The sequence below is a fragment of the Pantherophis guttatus genome, chromosome 1 (assembly GCF_059756535.1).
Source record: "Pantherophis guttatus breed Tessera chromosome 1, ASM5975653v1, whole genome shotgun sequence".
NCBI classification, from domain to species: domain Eukaryota; kingdom Metazoa; phylum Chordata; class Lepidosauria; order Squamata; family Colubridae; genus Pantherophis; species Pantherophis guttatus.
Genome location: NC_142063.1, coordinates 180,204,412 through 180,223,883, shown reverse-complemented (window position 1 = coordinate 180,223,883; position 19,472 = coordinate 180,204,412). Strand labels below are relative to the sequence as shown.

General features: G+C 39.5%; 1 protein-coding gene across 35 annotated transcripts in view; it reads left to right on the top strand.

Annotated features, from left to right (window-relative positions):
* The window catches only part of HDAC4 (histone deacetylase 4), a 555,425-nt gene that overhangs the window by 232,201 nt on the left and 303,752 nt on the right, over positions 1–19,472 (top strand). For all 35 annotated transcript variants that reach the window (XR_015732045.1, XR_015732047.1, XR_015732046.1 and 32 more), the window contains one exon: positions 16,178–16,299. Coding sequence is in view for 26 of the 35 variants with exons in the window: in XM_087885457.1 (XP_087741583.1) it covers positions 16,178–16,299 (122 nt within the window). In the remaining 9 variants the exon portion in view is untranslated. The remainder of the gene's footprint in view (positions 1–16,177; positions 16,300–19,472) is intronic.

Here is a 19,472-nt window from a genome sequence, read left to right as displayed (position 1 = left end):
CTCTTATTCTCCAAGGTGATCCAATCCTTTATCCATATCAGCTTTGCTGCTCTGTAATACATTTCCCAATTTGGGAGTCCGAATCCTCCCACATTCCTTTTTTCTTGTAAAATTTTGAGTGAGATCCTTGATTTTTTTCCCTCCCAAATAAATTCCCTAACGGTCTTGTTTAATTCTGAAAAGAAATTTTTCTTTAAAATTACTGGTAAATTTTGATATAAAAACAGGATCTTGGGGAGGATGCTCATCTTAATTGCCGCAATTTTGCCAATAAGTGATAATTTGATCTTTTTCCATCTATCCAGATCTTGTTTTAATTTATTAATTAATGGAGTATAATTATCTTCTTTTAGAGATGAGCACCTTTTGGTTAGCCAAATTCCTAAGTATTTTATTTTTGGAACAACTTGTAAGCCCAAGGTTTCTTCTATCTCTTTCTTCTGCATCTCAGTTACATTCTTAGTAAGTATTTTGGTTTTAGATTTGTTCAGTTTAAAGCCTGCCACCTCTCCATATTTACCCAATTCCTCTAGTACTTTTTGTCCAGATATTAATGGATCTTCTAATATTAACGCCACGTCATCCGCAAAGGCTTGCGTTTTATAAATCTCTTTTCTAATTTTTAGGCCTTTGATTTCCTCGTTGTTTCTAATGTTTCGTAGCAAAACTTCCAGAGCCAAAATAAATAATAGCGGTGACAAAGGGCAGCCTTGCCTTACACCTTTCTTAATTTGGAAAATTCTTGTCCTGTCACCATTTACTAAAATGCTCGCCCTCTGATTTTCATAGATAGTTTTAATCATTTTTTCGAAGTTTTGCCCGAATCCCATTATTTTAATTTGCTTGGTCATAAAATTCCAGTTTAGATTATCGAATGCCTTTTGGGCATCCAAAAAAATTAAGGCCAGCTGCTTTTCTGGATGTTCTTCGTAGTATTCTAGAGTATCTAATACAATTCTCAAATTGTCCCTAATTTGTCGTCCCGGGAGGAATCCATTTTGATCTTTATGAATCCAATTATTTAATATTTTTTTGGTTCTTTCTGCCATTATACACATAAATAGTTTGTAATCAGTGTTTAGAAGTGAGATCGGTCTATAATTTTGAATTTTTTTTGGGTCGGCACCTTCTTTCGGCAGTAGTGTAACATGGGCTTCCCTCCACGAGTCAGGAATTTTTGAGCCTGTCAAAACCTCATTGAAAATTTCCATTAATTTGGGTTGTAGAATTTCTTCCAATTTTTTATATATTTCTCCTGGGAATCCATCTGGGCCAGGTGATTTATTGTTCTTGAGTTTGGAGAGGGCTTTTTTAAACTCTTCAGTTGTTATCTTAGTATTTAACATCTCCTTCTCTTCCTCCGTTATTTGCGGGAGCTCCGCCTTTGCCAAATATTGATCTATTTTTTCCTCCGAGGTCTCCTCTTCTTTGTATAGGGATTCATAGTACTCTCTCGCTCTTTCTAGTTTATCTTCTTCTTTGTTTAAGAGATTTCCCTCAGCGTCTTCTAATATCTGGATTGTCCCTTTTTCATTTTCCTTTTTTAATTTATAGGCCAGCCACCTGCCCGATTTGTTTGCGTTCTCGAAATAGTGCTGTTTTGTTCTTTTTATTTTTAGGGCTAGCTCTTCTTGATCTAGAATATTTAATTTATGTCTCCACACCAACCAATTTTCTTTTGCCACAGTATCTCCAGGCATTTTCTGGAGTTTCCTTTCTGCTTCATCTAGCTGTTTGATAAGATCTTCCCTGGATTTTCTTTTTAGTTTGTTTTTATATGCGGTGTAGGATATTATTACCCCCCTCAAGTAAGCCTTCATTGTGTCCCATACTATTTCACGGGGTGTCCCTTGGTTCTCATTTTCTCCAAAAAAAGTCTTTATTTCTCCTTTCAGTTTTTCTACGCACTCTTTGTCACATAATAGTTTTGTATTGAACCTCCATCTCTGTTGTTTCTTTCTCTTTACATTTCTCCATTTTATTTCCAGGGGGTTATGGTCTGCCCAGATGTTTGGGCTAATTTCTGCCATCTCTATTTCTAACCCCAACGTCCTGGTAACCCAAGCCATATCTAATCTCGACCATGACTGTTGCGAGTTGGAATAGAATGTAAATTGTCTTTCGCTTGGGTGCAGAGTTCGCCATATATCGATTAAATTCATTTCCTCCACCAAATCGAAAAAGGTTTTTGGTAAAGTCACTCTTTTATTTTTATTCATTTTATTACTTTTATGGTCATTATCTGGATCTACAATTCCATTGAAATCACCTATCATGCAAATTTCATTATGTTCCATATTCCCTAATTGTTCACGTAACTTTTGAAAAAATTCTCCTTGTTTTTTATTTGGAGCATAAATGCCCACTAATAACATTTTAGAGTTTTCTATTGTAACTTCAACCATAAGTATTCTGCCCTTTGTATCGTTATATTTCAATTCTGCTTCAATTCCTTTTTTAACATAAATTGCTACCCCTCTCTTTCTTTTTTCTGCTAATGAAGTAAATAGTTTACCATATTTTTTATACTCCAAACATTTGCCCTCATCCTTTTTTATATGGACCTCCTGTAAGCAAATTATATCCATATTTTGTTTTGCTAGCTTTGTAAGTGTTAATTTCCTTTTTTTACTATCATTTAAACCATTGACATTTACTGAGATTAATTTCAAATCCTTCATTCCTATTTTCCTTGCTCGGTTTTAGTTCTTATTTAGTCTTACGGCTCTTACTGGTCTTGTTTTTTTCTCCTTGGCTTCTTCTTCGGTCTTCTTCTCCTCCGCGGTTTCTTCCTCTCCTAGATTTGTCGCCTCTATTTCCTCCTTACTACTTTGTTCTTCTTCTGCACCTCTTAACTGATCGAGAAAGTCTTGTGCTATGCTCAAACTGTCTATTTTTATTTTTCTCCCCTGCCAGGTGATTAGCATCCCCTCTGGCAGGAGCCATCTGAATAATATATTTCTTTTATTCAATTGCACAGCCAAGAATCTGTATCCTTTTCTCACCTCCCTCACTCTTCTCGGGATCTGTTTTAGTATTATCACTTCTTTTCCTCTGTATGTTATTTGTCCATCCCTCGCCATGCTGTATAAGGTGTCTTTTACTTTTTTTCTTGCGAATCTAATGTGGACTTCTCTGGGGAGCCTATTCCTCCTCGCATAGTTAAACTGCTTTTAAATTTTATATGTTGTGTTTTACCGTGGTTGTTCACCGCCCTGAGTCCTGTTGGAGAAGGGCGGTATACAAAATAAATAAATAAATAAATAAAATTAAATTAAATAAAATAAAATTAAATTAAATTAAATTAAATTAAATTAAATTAAATAATTAAATTAAATTAAATTAAATTAAATTAAATTAAATTAAATTAAATTAAATTAAATTAAATTAAATTAAATTAATAAAATAAAATAAAATAAAATAAAATAAAATAAAATAAAATAATAAAATAAATAAAATAAAATAAAATAAAATAAATAATAAAATAAAATAAAATAAAATAAAATAAAATAATAAAATAAATAAAATAATAAAATAAATAAAATAATAATAATAATAATAATAATAATAATAATAATAAGACACCTAGATAGTTTTTCATTTCTGAGGCAGAACTAGAACTCCGTCTTCTGGCACCTTAATCACTAGATCAAACTGCCTCTCTTTTGCTTTTGTTTTTTAAAATCTCATCTCTTTTCCTGGTGATTACCTCCATTCAATTATAACTTTCTCAGTCTTTTCTTTCTTTGCAATTCATTTACTGTTCCTATATTTATTTTATAATTTAGTATTTATTCACACACTCCATATGATAAAACAATTGAATATATTTTTGTCTATTTGAATATTCATTCACTTTTGCATTATATTCGGATTCATTTATCACGTTGAAATCTTTCTTGACTTTATGTCTTCTTGTTTAACACAGTATCTTATACATAAATTTTCCCAGAGCATTTGACTTTGTTCTGTGGTTGTTGATATACTGAATTCTCGGTTCCATTATGGTTTTATGCATAGCTATTTTCATTTTTACACTCATTCCTCTTAACTAGCTACGACCTCTTAGTTTTCTACTACTATTTGCACATTGTATTTTTTCCCCCATTTTCACAGCTTCAATAAACGTTCTACTGGTACACAGCTTCAAATTCCTACTCAGTTTTTTTTCACTATTTATGCAATTGCTAATTTCATTTTCCTTGTTAAACACAATCATTTTGCTCCCTGATACGTTATTTTCTTTTTCTTTTTTAACATTTTTTAAATTTTCTTTTAATACAAACATTTCATCTTTCATTAAACAGTGTGTCATCTGAGTACAAATGTTTTGTGCAATAACCATTAAAATTTACAACCACATTCATCATTTTTATCTATTCTTGGATTAATACTAATACATAACATATCTACTATTGTAACATTTCTGTTCTTAGCTTACTGTATTTGCCTTTGTAATACCTTTTCAATATTTCACTCCTCTGCTTTTATTTCTAATTTTCATATTTATTCTCTAACCATTGATAAAATAACTCCCATATACTATTATTGCATGAAGAGCTTGGCTAGTGTACTTGCTCTGGGGATCTTCAGGCAAGGCATGAAGTGCACCTGTTTGAAGAAGAGGTTGGTTATCATCATGTTTCCTGAGCTCTCTGGTAGTTCCACTATAAAGTCAATGGAACTCTTTTTCCAGCGTGCTTGGGGTTTTGCTACTGGTTGTAGGAGATCTGGGGTTTTCCCTGGACACCTCTTTGCTGATGAACAGAGAGGGAGCTAGCCACATAGTTCTCAATATCCTTTTTCAGAGATGACCACCAGAATTGACATTTTGTTAGGTGGAAAGTTTTTACAAAATGTCCTGCTGTCTTTGAGTCGTGGCTTCTTTGGAGGAGTCTCTGCACTGATTCTCTGGTATTTACAATTTGGCCCTCATCCAGGTTAAGCCACCCCGTATGTTGCATTCTGCCTTGTGGTTTTGAACAAATCATCTTTTTCTAAAGCCCCTTTCAGCATTACCAGTAAGTCATCTGGCATTTGCGGGGTGAGTTTTATCTGTGCTCTGGTAATGGTGGGGGTTGCCAGCTGTTGGGAGAAGATAACTGGGCTAACGACTTCAGCTTTGGAACTATTATATTGAGGCAGTCATGAGAGGGCATCGGACAAAAGTTTTTAAAGCTTCTAGATTTTTGTGGTCAATAAAAAATGAATGTTTTTTCCCTTTCCAGAAAAAGTGCCTCCACATTAAGAGCGCCCACCACGCTGCATATGCCTGCTTTTCCGAAACCACCCATCTCCACTCAGAGTCAGACAATTTCTTAGAAGTGTGAGCTCAAGATTGACTCCTTGGTCATTTTTCTGGAGTATGACAGCTCTGACTGCTATGTCACTGGCATCAGCTTGAATGACAAGAGGGTGTTTGAGTCCAAATATTTTAGCATAGGCTCACTGCGAACAGATGTTTGAGCGTCTTGAATGCTGCTTGGCATTCCATTGTCTACTTTAGGGGTTGGTTTGTGTTTTCTGTCCCCCTTTGTTTTTAAGAGATTGGTGAGGAGCAGAGCTATCTGTGTGAAAGACTGGATGAATTGCTGATAAAAGTTGGCAAACCCTAGGAAGCTCTGAAGTTGTTTTTGGGTGCATGGTGGTGCCCATTCTAAAATGGCTCATACTTTTTCGGGATCCATCTCCACATCTTGGTGGGAGATGCAATAGCCCAAGTAGTCTATTTTCCATTTGTAGAATTCATACTTGGAAAGTTTGGTGTATAACTTGTGTGGCACAAAGCTTCTTCAGCACAGCCCTGACCAATTGAAAACCATTTTCCATTCATCTCCCTCTAATACACACTCTGTTTGAAGTTTAAAGTTTATTAGATTTCTATACCGCCCTTCTCCCGAAGGACTCAGGGCGGTGTACAGCCATATTAAAACACATAGATTTATAAAATTTAAAACCAATTAAAATCGAATATATAAAATTTGGCCAGCGAAATTTGGCCATACACCCATTAGGCCAGTCCGGCTTGCTGGAACAAAAGGGTCTTAAGGGCGCGGCGAAAAGTACGCAGGTCGGGGCTAAAACGAAGCTCTAGGGGCAGCTCATTCCAGAGGGCTGGTGCCCCCACAGAGAAGGCTCTCCCCCTGGGTGTCGCCAGTCGGCATTGTTTGGCTGACGGCACCCTGAGGAGCCCCTCTCTGTGGGAGCGTATTGGCCGTTGGGAGGTTGTTGATGGCAGAAGGCGGTCTCGTATATACCCCGGTCCTAAGCCATGGAGCGCTTTAAAGGTGGTAACCAACACCTTGAATCGCACCCGGAAGACCACCAGGAGCCAGTGCAGCTTGTACTGTAGGCTCTATACGTTCTCAGATGTCTAACTTGGTAAAGATCCTCGTGTCAGGGTTCCAAATAACACCCCCAATGAAAGAAGACTCCAAGGCTAAAAGTTCCTCAAAATTCCATTTTATTAGAGATGTCATATTGGCACATCTGGGAAAACCTGAATCTGAAAGCTTCCAGGTTTTCTCCACCCAAAGGAAAGTCCAAGTCCTTGCCCCAGCACCCATATGTCCATCACGTGGTCCAATCAATGCACCGTCCCAACTGGAGATGCCTTCCAGTCATGCCACTCCATGTCCTGGCTGATTGTCCTTGACTCTCAGAGAAAAGAATGTTATTATAGCTATATATCCCTGGAACTCCATGCAATCCCCCCTCCCAGTTCCCAACAGCACTAAGTGTGGCAGCCCTGAAGATCCAAAGAAAAAGATGGCCTCCAGGGATGACACCTCATTTGGCTAAACAAGTCAGCATATCTTTCATTAGTAGCAGGAGGTAGATGTTCTCGATACAAATCACATTTAGCCAATGATAATCAGTACACTGGCATAGGGACTCATCTTTCTTCCCACAAAATAGTGAGGGGCTACAATAGGGGCTACATGCCATGATTTGGAACTATTACTTTGGGGCAGTCATGAGAGGGCATGGATAAAACCCCATGTTTTGGTCCTTACTTATGAATGTCCGGAGCTCACTAAGCTCCCTTGGGGTCATGGAATATAGCTTTGGCTTGGGGAGTTTGGCTCCGGGCAATATTTCTATGGAACAATTTGTAGAGCAGTGAGGAAGAAGTATGACTGAATCATTTTAACTAAAAACCTTCTGTAAATTCTAGTATTCTTCAGGGATCCAGGAATCCTCTTTTGTTTGTTCTTGTGCCACTGTGCCATTTTCTCCTTTCAGTTTTTGCTAGGTGGCTAGGAGCAGTATGCAGTTTCTTCCCTTTTGACTCCCTCTCAAGCACTCTCCACCAAATTTTTAGTATCCACTTCCTCCAATTTATAGAAGGATTCCATTTCAACATCCATGCCAAACCTAGCAGTATGGGTCTATCCATGCCCAGTGCTATGATGAAACTTAGGGCCTCCTCATGTGGCCCCATTTTCATATTTATTGGCTTGGTAACAAATGTTGTGAGACTGCCCCTGCTACTGATCCATCTAGCTGGCAAAAGACTACTGGTACCTTCATTTCCCTAAGTTGCATCGCAGTTTTTCCACTACGCTGTGGCTGACCAGGCATCATCTTGTGCAACCCAAGTCCAATAAGGCAGTCAAGTTCTCCTTACAACCCAAGGAAGGCATGACTAGTTCTATTGGGATTGTCACCAAAGCTACGGATTGACTTACTAAGGGATCATCATCCATTGCACTGTTGTTTTCTGCTGGGGTCTTGGCTGGCATGGTTGGAGTTCCCTCTCCATTCCTGGATGATAGTGTGAATTTGAGGACCTCCACTCCTCTTAGGGCTGTTTTCTCAAGCCTTCGTGGAGCTTTTGCCTTCCTTTTTGTGAGACTGAGTGTTCACTTTGGATTTGGGTGTGGTGTTCAGCAGTCAGCTGCTCTGTACCCTTCCTTTCCACATTTTAAATAGCTGGTGGAGCGGCAACATGGGCTGGAGTCCTGTTCTCCTTGCTTCGGGATTTCTTTCCTATCTTTGGGGAATGATCTCCGCCATTCACAGTTGGGGCGGTTGCGCTATCTGGTTAAGTCGATCTCCACCTCATCAGTCAGAACGTACCAGCCCTGGAGGGTTTGTGGTGTGCCCCTGGAGATGCAGGTGTTAAAGATGTCATCATTCAGGCCATCTTGAAAGCATTCAATTAGCATGTCGTATGTCCAGTTGGCTAGTCTGCATGCCAAACTGCAAAATTCTTGAATGTAAGCGGTCATGGGTCATCTGCCTTGTCTTATGGTCTTAATTTTCTTCCTGGCTTTTCTGTCAGCTAGAGATATCCTCAAACATCTTCTGGAGGGCCCCCATAAATTGGTTGAAGTTGTGCAGCTCTGCTGCATTGTTGTTGTAGAGCGTCACCATTCATTCTTCCATTTCCTCCTCCAGCACCAAACTCATGATCTGCATCTTGGCTCCTTCTGTTGACAGGTCAGCTCCATACTCCTGCATATAAGTCCACATCTGGGTTAGGAAAATGCCAATTGCTTTGGTTTGCTGCTGAATTTCACTCCCAGGGCAGGTGGCCTGCACTCCTTTCTCCATGGAGGGGTGACCATGCCAATAGTGGTGACTGAGCCGGTGCTGGTGTCTGGGGAGGTGGAGCGAGAGGTGCTTCAGCTGCAGCAATGGGTACTGTTGCTTGCCTCCATTTGGGCAGGCGGTGGTGTCAGCCACTCTTGGGTACCGTAAGTTTGGAAAGTCTCAAAAGCATCCCTCAGGAAGTCAATGGTCTGCTCGAAGATGACATTGTACAAGTCCAGTTCACCTCTCATCACTCTACCTTTTTCTTCACCTTTGGAGCTCTTGGTCAGCTTCCTCGGTGATTAGTGAGATTTTAGGTTTTTGTGATATTCTTTTCACTCTGTTGCAAAGAACCTTTATATTCTCTTTCTATATACATACTTTCCATTCATTCTGTTGGAAGCTATTTGCTTCTTACAGGACTTAAATTTTCTTTTTCTGTTCTACTTTCAGTCTCATTTATTTCATGTGAAGTATTAGTGCTGCTTTACAAAATCTTAGTAAGATACTGCAACCAATTTTGGTCACCATACTACTTAAAAGATGTTGAGACTTTGGAAAAAGTTCAGAGAAGAGCAACTAAGATGATCAAAGGCCTGGAGACTAAACCATATGAAGAACAGCTGCAGGTTTTCGGTCTGGTTAGTCTAAAGAAAAGAAGAATTAGGGATGACATTGTTTCTCTTCAGAATATCAGTAAGGAAAATATAGGCTTTCCTTTTTCTCAAAATTATAACAAGAATTTTCTTCAGAACAATTATATCTACGTTTTCCATTCTTAGTTTGGATTTGAAGTGGTAACCCAGAAAATAATTTCTCATTGTTCTTTTTACAAAGTGAATTAAGACATCCCTTGATAATTTTCTCATACTAGGACCGTGATGGCGAACAGGTGGCACGTGTAGCCATATCAGTGGGCACGTCAGCTCAGCTCTGGCGTGCATGCGCGCACCAGAAGTAGGGAAACAGGCTGTTTCCTGCCTCTGGAGGGCCTGGGGGGTGTGTGTGGGGAAGGCCCATTTTTCTTTCTTACCTGGCTTCAGATCCTCTCTATGCATCTGCGGAGGGCGAAAACAGCCTTTCCCTCGGAGGCCCTCCAAAGACCTGAAACAGCCCATTTCCCAACTCCCGGTGGGACAGGAAGTGACTTTTTTGCTGTCCCCAGCCTCCAGAGCCTCCCAGTCTCTGGAGGCTGGGGACAGCAAAAAAGTCACTTCCTGTCCCACCGGGAGTTGGGAAATGGACCGTTTCAGGCCTCCGGACGGCCTCCAAGGGAGTGGGAAAGGCTGTTTTCACCCTTCGCAGATGCATAGAGAGGATTTGGAGCCAGGTAAGAAAGAAAAATGGGAAAGGCTGTTTTTGCTCTTCCCAAATAAATAGAGAGGATCTGGAACCAGGTAAGAAAGAAAAACGGGCCTACTGGGCCATTGTGTGCCAGGAGCGGGGGGGAGGGGGGTTGCGTGCGCAGGGCAGGGCACATAGAATTATCGGTGTGGGCATGCGCACACGCGAACCTTCCCCGCCCCCCCTCTCCTGGCACGCGATGACAAAAAGGTTAGCCATCACTGTACTAGGAATTCTAGAGTTTACTCTGTATACTTTATCTATTTCCAGGTCAAGGATCTTATCTTCCCAATTCATTAACTGAACCAAAGCTTTAATCATCTTCAATCTGATATACTCTCCAGACCAGGTGTCAAACTCATTTTTATTGAGGGCCACATCAGAGTTGTGTTTCAGCTCGGAGGGCCGGGGAAGCATGGGGCATGGCCGGGGTGGGCATGGCCATGGTGGGCGTGACGGGACTCATGTTGGAGGGGGCACCTGTGGTGGCAAGTGCTAATGCAGGACTTCCCTCAGACTCTCCCTCACTCTCATTATACTCTCCTCCCTCCCTTTTCTTCTTTTTCCTTTCCTCTTCATTCTAATTTCTTCTTCCTTCCCCTCTTTCCTTTTTTCTTCCTTGCTCTCTTCCCATCTTTTCTTTTTTTTCTCTTTGTCTTTCCTCTTTCCCTTTCTCCTTTCCTGCCCCTTCTTGCATGCTCAAATGCAAAAGGGGAAACATTTCTCCTTTTGTTTTCTTTTTAGTTTTGATAGCCCTCTGCCAGCCAAAACATTTTTGGCCTGGATGGCCTCTTGCAGCGCACTGGCAGCCAAAATGGGGCGTGAGGGGGATCGATGCTAGTTGATTTGAAATAAGAATGAAACCATCAGGAAAAGTCAGCTTGCTCACAGTTTGGCTCTTTCCTCAAGAAAAGAGTTAGTAGAAGTCAACTTCATTAACGAGCAGGGAAATAGAAAGCAAGTGTGGCAATTTGACTTTAGTTGAATTATGTGTGTAAAAGCTGGGGGGGGGAGATAATGAGCTCAGTAATATGACAAACAGCTTCAAGGATGAGGATGCAAGTTCAGAAAATAGTCATAAAGACTTCAAGGGAGAAAAAGAGAAAGAGAGGCAGAATCCAAATCAACATAGGACTCCAGAAACCTCAGCCAAGTCACCAGTCCTTTTTCTGTGACAAGTAGAATCTGTTAAAAAGAAGGACATGTTTAATTACCTCTCTGGGAAATATAAACCAGAAAGAGGGTGGGGGGTGGGGATATGATTTTCTGAATAGTCTCAGAAAGAAGAGAAAAAGTGAGTTGAGAAGCAAAAGTCACAACAGGAGGATGCAGGAGAAACCCCAGAGGAAGAAAGAAAAGGAGACTCAGCCCAGAAAAGACAGCCAAGGGAACTGCCCAAATAAGGAAAGAAATCCTTCTGGCTATAGGAAAAAATGACAATGGGCCCAAACTAGAAAGTGCAGTGAAAAGTTGGGGTTAGGAAAAGGCTGAATGAGAGAAAGGAAAGAAATGCTGCTAAGGAGAAGATCATCTTGCCTTGTAGGCAAATTGTAGGCAAAATTCAGATATATTAAAGCTGCCTAAAGTTGAATCTGTGTAGCTTCAAGGATCCCTTTTCTTGTCCTCTGTGACCCCAAATCAAAAGTCTTCCAATCCTCTCAACGACTGTCAGTGAAGCAAAATTAGGTGTCAAAATTTCCCAACTCAGAAACCTCTTGAACCTGCCAGTGCAAAGAATATCGTGCCCAATTTCAATGCCTTAAGAAATAGACCCTGGAAGAGGGATTTCCTTGCAACTGGAATTTGTTATCCAGTCCACAGTTTGCTTTTTTAAAACTGCTTTTCTCATTCCTAAACCATCCATATTTCTTCTGTGACAATGTGTCTCCCTGCACCTTATATTTGGACTTTGCTCTCTTTGGACATCTCCTCTTTTTTTTTTTTGGAAAAAAATGCTTTCCTGACCAATTCTGATTGCTGCCTGTGTTCCCAACTATTTTCTTTCCCAACTATTTTCCTGCAGCACTCTGGCAGCCAAAACAGGGTGTGATGCCCCCCGTGTCCTGTTTTGGGCCTGGACTGCCTCCACCACCCTGACAGCTGAAATGAGACATGGGGGGCCTACACGATGCCCCCCATGCCCCATTTTGGGCCTGGATGGCCTCCACCACCCTGGCAGCCAAATCGGGGCATGGGGGGATGTGCAATGCCCCACCCCATGTCCCGTTTTGGGCCTGGATGGCCTCCACCACCCTGGCAGCCAAAATGGGGCTTGGGGGGCCACGCGATGCCCCTCTCTGCACCGTTTTGGCTAGTAGAGGCACAGCAGGCTGGTCCTTTGCAATTTCTAAGCCAGCCCCGCAGGCCAGATCTAAGCACTCTGCGGGCTGGATCCAGTCCCACGGGCTTTAAGTTTGATACTCCTGCTCCAGACTGTTCAGGAATTGCTTGAAATCTTAATTGGAGCTCTTTAATCTGAGATTCCAAAATAACTCTTTCATCCAGGTCAGCTTGATACAAAATATCTTTCTTCTTCAGTTTGTGCTCCATAAGATCCACTCTATTCTTCACCTGTTAGATATCTCCAGTCAAATGTTGGATCTCCTCACGGAGTTCCTTTGAAAGTGGATTCAAGCTTTGTTCCCATTGCCTGAATTAGTTCATGTGTTTAAGTTTATATTCATCCAAAAAGGATCTTAAAATTCTGTATCTCCTGATACTCTTTTTTTTTTAAATTTGATTTATATGCCGCCGTTCTCCGGAGACTCAGGGTGGCTTACAATGTGTTAAGCAATAGCCTTCATACTTTTGTATATATTTATACAGAGTCAGTTTATTGCCCCCACAATCTGGGTCCTCATTTTACCTACCTTTGAAAGGATGGAAGGCTGAGTCAACCTTGAGCCTGGTGAGATTTGAACTTGCAGTAATTGCAGGCAGTTGATGTTAATAACAGTGCTTTAGTCTGCTGCGCCACCAGGGCTCTTTTCATTTTCTGCATCCTCTTACACTGATCTGTCCCTGTCCACACACTCACACAAACACAGCCAGCCGAGGGTTAAGGAAACACTTTGGAACACACCCAGTTTCTTTATCTCCAACTTGGCAGCAATAGACACACCGTCTGCCAAGTGCCTTTATTTTCACAGAAAAACAGAAAGATAAATACTCAGCTTCCAAATGTCCGACAACAATAAATATTTCTCTCAGCAGTTCCGAACGAGGCTTTAGTGACTATCCAAGGTTAGTTTTGTTCGTCACAAGGATCACTGACCACCACCCTCTATTATATAGTCTCTGGGGTGTGGTCCAGTGACTCAGTTCTAATCCCTAGCACGCCTCCTGAGCTGCTGCAATCGTTTATCACGCCTTCGGAGGCGTGCGTCCAGGAATGATGTTTCTCCGTCACTCTGATCCGAGCCACCTGTCTCCCTGCTAATCTCCTCTCCCTCGGCCGGCACCTGAGACAATGCCAGAGGGGAGGGGCCTGGAGAGGGAGGCCTGGCTGACTCCTCTTCCTCATGCTCGGAGCTTTCTTCCTCTGATGGGACAGGCTCAGAGGGCGGGGCCACAACATACACATAACCATCCCATCAGAGTATAGGTAAAGCTTAGATTTTAAAGTTAAGAGTTTTAGACTTGTAGATTTATAACATAAAATCCAATGGATTAAATGATGCTGTTGGCGAATTAAAAAAGATTGGCAATACTACAGTCTTTTGGCTCCCTCTTGAGGTCAAACAATACCACTGTATTATAAGCTGCAAAAAAGAACTTGGTGTCTGCCTCTTTGTTTAACAGCCCACACAACTAGTCCAATCAAAAGCAAGTAAAATCGGAAGTTTCTTCCCCTCCTCACAACAAGATCAAAACACCATTCAGGCAATCCTTGTTTTAAAAAACATGCAGAGTCAATTAAAAATATAACATCCTCTAGAAAATTTTAAGTCCAAAAGTTTCAAATGTAATTTCTAGCTTCTGTATTTTGGTTCAGATACACCAACTCCTTCCCTCCTCACCATCTTAAAATCACAGAGCTTTGTAAATGACAACAAAAAGGAAAAAGCAGGCTACAGCCAGAGGATGCCTCTTTTAACACAAAAGATAAATATATAAAAAGTTAGCGTCTAAGAAGGGGTGGCACACTTTATTGTCCATTTTAAAATGTTGGTTCTTCCACAATGAACTTGCTTCTTGGTTGCCCCTCCCCTAACCAGAGACTCACCTTCTTCTTCAGAGACTAATTACTTCTTCAAAAGCACTCTGAGAATGTCTAGCTATTTGGGGGAGCGAGAGGGTTGATTTTCAGAGTTTCCCCTTTCCCAGGGAAGTTTCTTCTGACTTAGAAAGCATTGTAAGTATAAAACTGTGCAGAATCTGTAGTAGACCAAAAGAAAAAGTACAAGCAAGGGGCTATCTTCTGCCAGAAGTGCTATTGCTATATTGAAGGAAATAACAAAACATGGGAAGAACGAGCCACAGACATTTGGGCTCTTGTCATTTTATGTTTGGTTTTCCCTTGAAGATCACCCACAAACTACAACTGATGCAAAATGCAGCTGCTTATTTGTTGCCCATAAAAACTACCTCATATAGTCATATAACTCCAGGATCCCAAGCACTACTTTCTAGTACATTTTATGGTGCTGGTTATCAGGTTTACTACGTTTAAATTCTTTCATGGCTATGGACCTGGTAAGTTACAGAATTTGCCCATCCAAGTAAGAGAATATCTGCTACATGAGGTGTAGTAGGACGTATATGAAGATGGGCCCTTTCTTTAGGGTTTTTCCTCTTGTGGGAGACTACTACCAGATACAAGTTTTGCATGTTAGAATAGAATGAATGAGCTGGAAGGAACCTTGGAGGTCTATTAGTCCAGCCCCCTGTTTAAGCAGGAGAACCTATACTATTTCAGATAAGTGACTGTCTAGATTCTTCTTAAAAAACTCCAGTGATGGAGCTCCCACAATTTCTGAAGGCAAGCTGTTCCAATGGTTAATTGTCCTCACTGTTAGGAAGTTTCTCCTTAATTTCAGGTTGCTGGAATTTAGTTGATATTTAGGAAATTATCAATATCTTCTAAAGAACATTTGGACTGTGAAATGAAGACTGGATAACTGAAATGAATGGTGGTACTGTTTCAACATTGCATGTCATTTTGAGTTGATGAGTATAACGTGGAATTGTGTTATTAAGATGTGGCTATGTGATTTTTTTTTCCAAATAATTTTATGAATAATTACAAACAGAAAAAATAAAAGGATGTGTAAGACAGACTACAAAAATGCAAAAATAAAATTACAAAAAGGTAAGTATAAAAAAGAAAAAAACTGAAAAAAGGAGGATAACTTCCCCCTTCATCCCAGTAGGTAGAAACAATTTTAATAGCTTATCATCATCTCTAAATCTAACAAACTCTCTTTACCCCATAACTTATCCCTTGACTAAAAATCAAAATGCTCTATCATTTGTTCTTTGACAGGAAAAGTCCAGTAAAGGAAACCATATATTGCAAATTTTCTATTTTAACCTTTATCAAACAAGCCAAATCCTTGATTTCTCACATGTATTATGTCAACAATCTCTCCTTCGTCCAAAGAGATTTTGGCAATTCAGATCCAACATCCAGCTGTGATTCTCCTTGCAATCCAGCAATCCCAATATCAGCAGGATGTCAGTTCACCATGATTTTTCACTGGAAATTGAAAAAAGTTCAAGATATTACTGTGTTTTGACATTTACATTGTAACTTTTATATTTTAATGCTTTTATTATGTCATACTCCTTGAGGTGTCAAAAAAGCAGATTTAGAAACAGAAATACAGGCATAAGCTGTTTCAGACTTTAAAAATCAAAGCCAATATCCAATATCAAAGCCAAAACCCTGAATGCTGCCTTGAAAACTATAGAAAATGTAAAAGCCATATAAATGCTACTATAACAAACATGTAATCATATGGTTTGAAGGAGTGAGAAATACATTAGTGTACTGGGGCAAAAAAAAACAGGTTAGAAATATGTTAAAATGAAATGAAATAATAACTGAATAAGTATTAGTTCTAAAATGCTATAAAATGTTAGCTGTAAAATGCTGAAAGTTTCAATTAATTAAATTAAAAAATGATGTTCATTGTCAGTTGTAAAATGTATTTCTAACAATGTGTACAGAATTGGAGACATATTAATTGTATGTTAGTGGAGCACAAAAGAACAGAAATGTGATTTGGAGACATCAGTATGGAGATATTATTGGAGATATTATTCTTAACCTGTATACACTTTATTTTTTTAGGAAAACACAACATAGTTCTCTTGATCAGAGCTCTCCACCACAGAGTGGAATGTCAGGCGGTTACAATCACCCTGTATTAGGAATGTATGATTCCAAAGATGATTTTCCACTCAGAAAAACAGGTAAATCTTATTTTTCACAGTTCACATACAAAACTTTTATTTTAAATAGCTAGACAACCTGTGATCTTCGAAGAGGTTGTGAAAAAAATGCTTTTAAAAGCTTCTGACGATCCCAGCTGAGCCGCGCGATCATCAGAGGCTTATTTTTTTACTTTTAAAAGCATTTTTTCGGCCAAAGAGGTTGCAGAAAAAAATGCTTTGAAAAGGCTCTGATGATCAGGCAACTCAGCTGGGATCGCCAGAGGCTTTTAAAGGCATTTTTTTTCTACAACCTCTTCAGTTGAAGAGGTTGCAGAAAAAAATGTTTTTAAAAGCCTCTGACAATCAGGCAACTCAGCTGGGATCGTCAGAGGCTTTTAAAAGCATTTTTTTCTGCAACCTCTTAAGGTTGTAGAAAAAATGCTTTTAAAAGTAAAAAAAAAAAAAAAAGTTGGCCATGCCCACCCAGTCACATTACCCCCACCCCACCAAGCTACACTCACAGAACCAATAGTAACAAATTTTACATTTCACCACTGAGTTAATGCATGACTTAAGGCTCCACCTGGATTTGTGGCTATTACTTAAACTGGGGGGTGGGGGGGAGAATAACAGGGAGTAGCCCTTTGATCAACTTTGACTACCATAAAGATATTCTGGCACTCACTCATACCTTCATCTTCACTGACCTCTATTATTGTAACAACTTAATTAATTACTTTAATCTGAAGTTCACCCAAAAGTTTCAACTGGAATATGGTGTGATGACAAGATTATTGTTAGTTCAGGCCTGCCATTGCAGGCAGGGTTAGATCTCTTGAAAGTTAATGCACTGGATATCAATAGATTTCTTGGCCCATTTCAAACTGCTAGTACAGGTAGTCTTGATTTACAACAATTCATTTAGTGATGGTTCAAAGTTACGACAGAATTGAAAAAAGTAACTTATGACCATTTTTCACACAACTGTTGAAGCATCCCCAAGGTCACTTGATCAAAATTCAGATGCTTGTTAACTGACTCTTATTTACAACAGTTGCAGTGTCCTGGTGACATGTGATCACCTTTTGTGATATTCTAACAAGCAAAGTCAGTGGGGAAGCCAGATTCACTTAACAATCATGTTATTAAACAACTGCAGTGATTAACTTAACAACTGTGGCAAGAAAGGTCGCAAAATGGGGCAAAACTCACTTAACAAATGTCTTACTTAACAACAGAAATTTTGGGCTCAATTGTGGTTGTAAATCAAGGACTACCTGTAATGCCCTATATAGCAACCTCAGATTATATCAGGCAGTATCTTGCCAGACTGAAATAATTTCATTTGAAACTTCAACCCTATCTAAATTTTATTTTATCTCCGGAAAGTGTTGATTTGTTGGTTTTTATACTTTGATTCATTCCTATGAAATAATGATAATTTTAATGTGTTATACACCCACCCAAAGTCTTTTTGAGATAGTGGATTTAAGTTCCTCCCCAAAATGACTGTTCAAGGGTGAGGGCTTTTTTTTTCTCTTACCCACAATCTACTGTGTTGACTGCCAGAACTGGTTCTTTGGTGGCCCTGCCCCCTGGATTTGAATGGGGGCACTGAAGAATGACCCAAGATATGGGTGACATCACGGTGTTGAGGTTTAGGAAAACTGAGCCCCATTTTCTTGGAGTGAATTTTCGCGCCTGGAAGCCGGTAGAGGCAAGACCCAACCTTGGAGGGGTCAGTTCTGTAGAGGGGACACTTTTGGGGTAATGGGGAGAAGCGTGATCTCCCGTTACGGAAAGAGGAACCCCTTGAATTTCGGCACGAAAGAGACTGGCTGTAATGGTCAGATCCGGAGACGTGGCAGCTTACCAAGGAGTGAAAGCAAGGAGTGAAAAGCAGCGAGAAGTATCAGTGGCTAGAGACAGGACAGAGTGAGTTACTGAACTGCTTCCCTAATCTACTGGAATTTACAAATTGATTGATAAGTGAGCCTCCAAAGAGAGAAAATACGGCGCTTTGGCGGTGGAGCAAAAGTCTGGGAAGAAGGTTGACAAGAGAAAAGAGGGTGATCAGAAGAGTTGATAGGAAAAGAAAGAACATTGTAACTGGTGAGAAAGAAAGATTGTGTTTGAACCTGTGGTGATTGGGAGTGAATGACTAGAGATTGTGGACACTAAAACTGAAAAGACAAGGTTTGGAGAGTGAAGAGACAGTGACAGTGCATATTAGCAAGAGCGGACATATTGGACTTAGGACCTAGAAAGTAAAAAACGGAAGAGCTGTGGACAGTGTAACGAAGTAGGAGAGTGAAAGAATTGCTTAAAACCAGCAGAAGATTTTGGACTGGGAAGATCAGTGGCCAGATGTGTATATTATTTATATTGATTATCTAATAGCAAATATCAAAGTATATACTTAGACTTTTTTATTATATTTATTGTTATTATTCAACATCTAATTGATATAAAATTAATTTATAAATCTATTAAATTTATAAAATTTACAGATTAAATTTATTGTATTGAATTTGATTGATAAAAATTAGTTTTAAATAGTGCTAATTAATTTATACTTTGATTTTTTTCTCTTCTTGTCTTTGAGGTATTATATTTTAGTCTATTTAGGTATTGTTAAATTAGAGTGAAAGTTGGTGGAATAGAATGGTAGAATTAATTATATAATTAATTATATTATCTAACGAGTTGATTATCTTACTTAACTAACTGTAAAATCTAGTTGATGGTAAACTAGGTGAGTAAGATTATAGAAGCAAGAAATACTTAAGAATTGTTACTGGAAAGATAGCTTCTGGAGGAGAAAGGAATTAGATATTTTATGGTATTGTGAAAGAAATTTTTTGGGAAACTGGATATGACAAGTACAGTAACAACTACAAAAACTGCAAAGAAAATTACACAAATGACTGCCTCTCCAGCAGGACAGAAATTGATAGGAGATATGCTGAGAGGCGAGAAGACAGGGTCGGCAGTGAATTTACAAAGTATGCAGACAACTCTAAATATGATTCAGGAGGTGATGCTGAAAACCCAAGAATCGATTGGAAAAAAACATGAGGAACTAAAGAACGACATGGGTGAAGTAAAAGAGGATGTTAGAAAACTAGATGATAGAATGAGAGAAATACGAGAGACAATTGCCAAAAATGAGCAAAGAATAAAAACTGTGGAAGTAAGAATGGAACAGACAT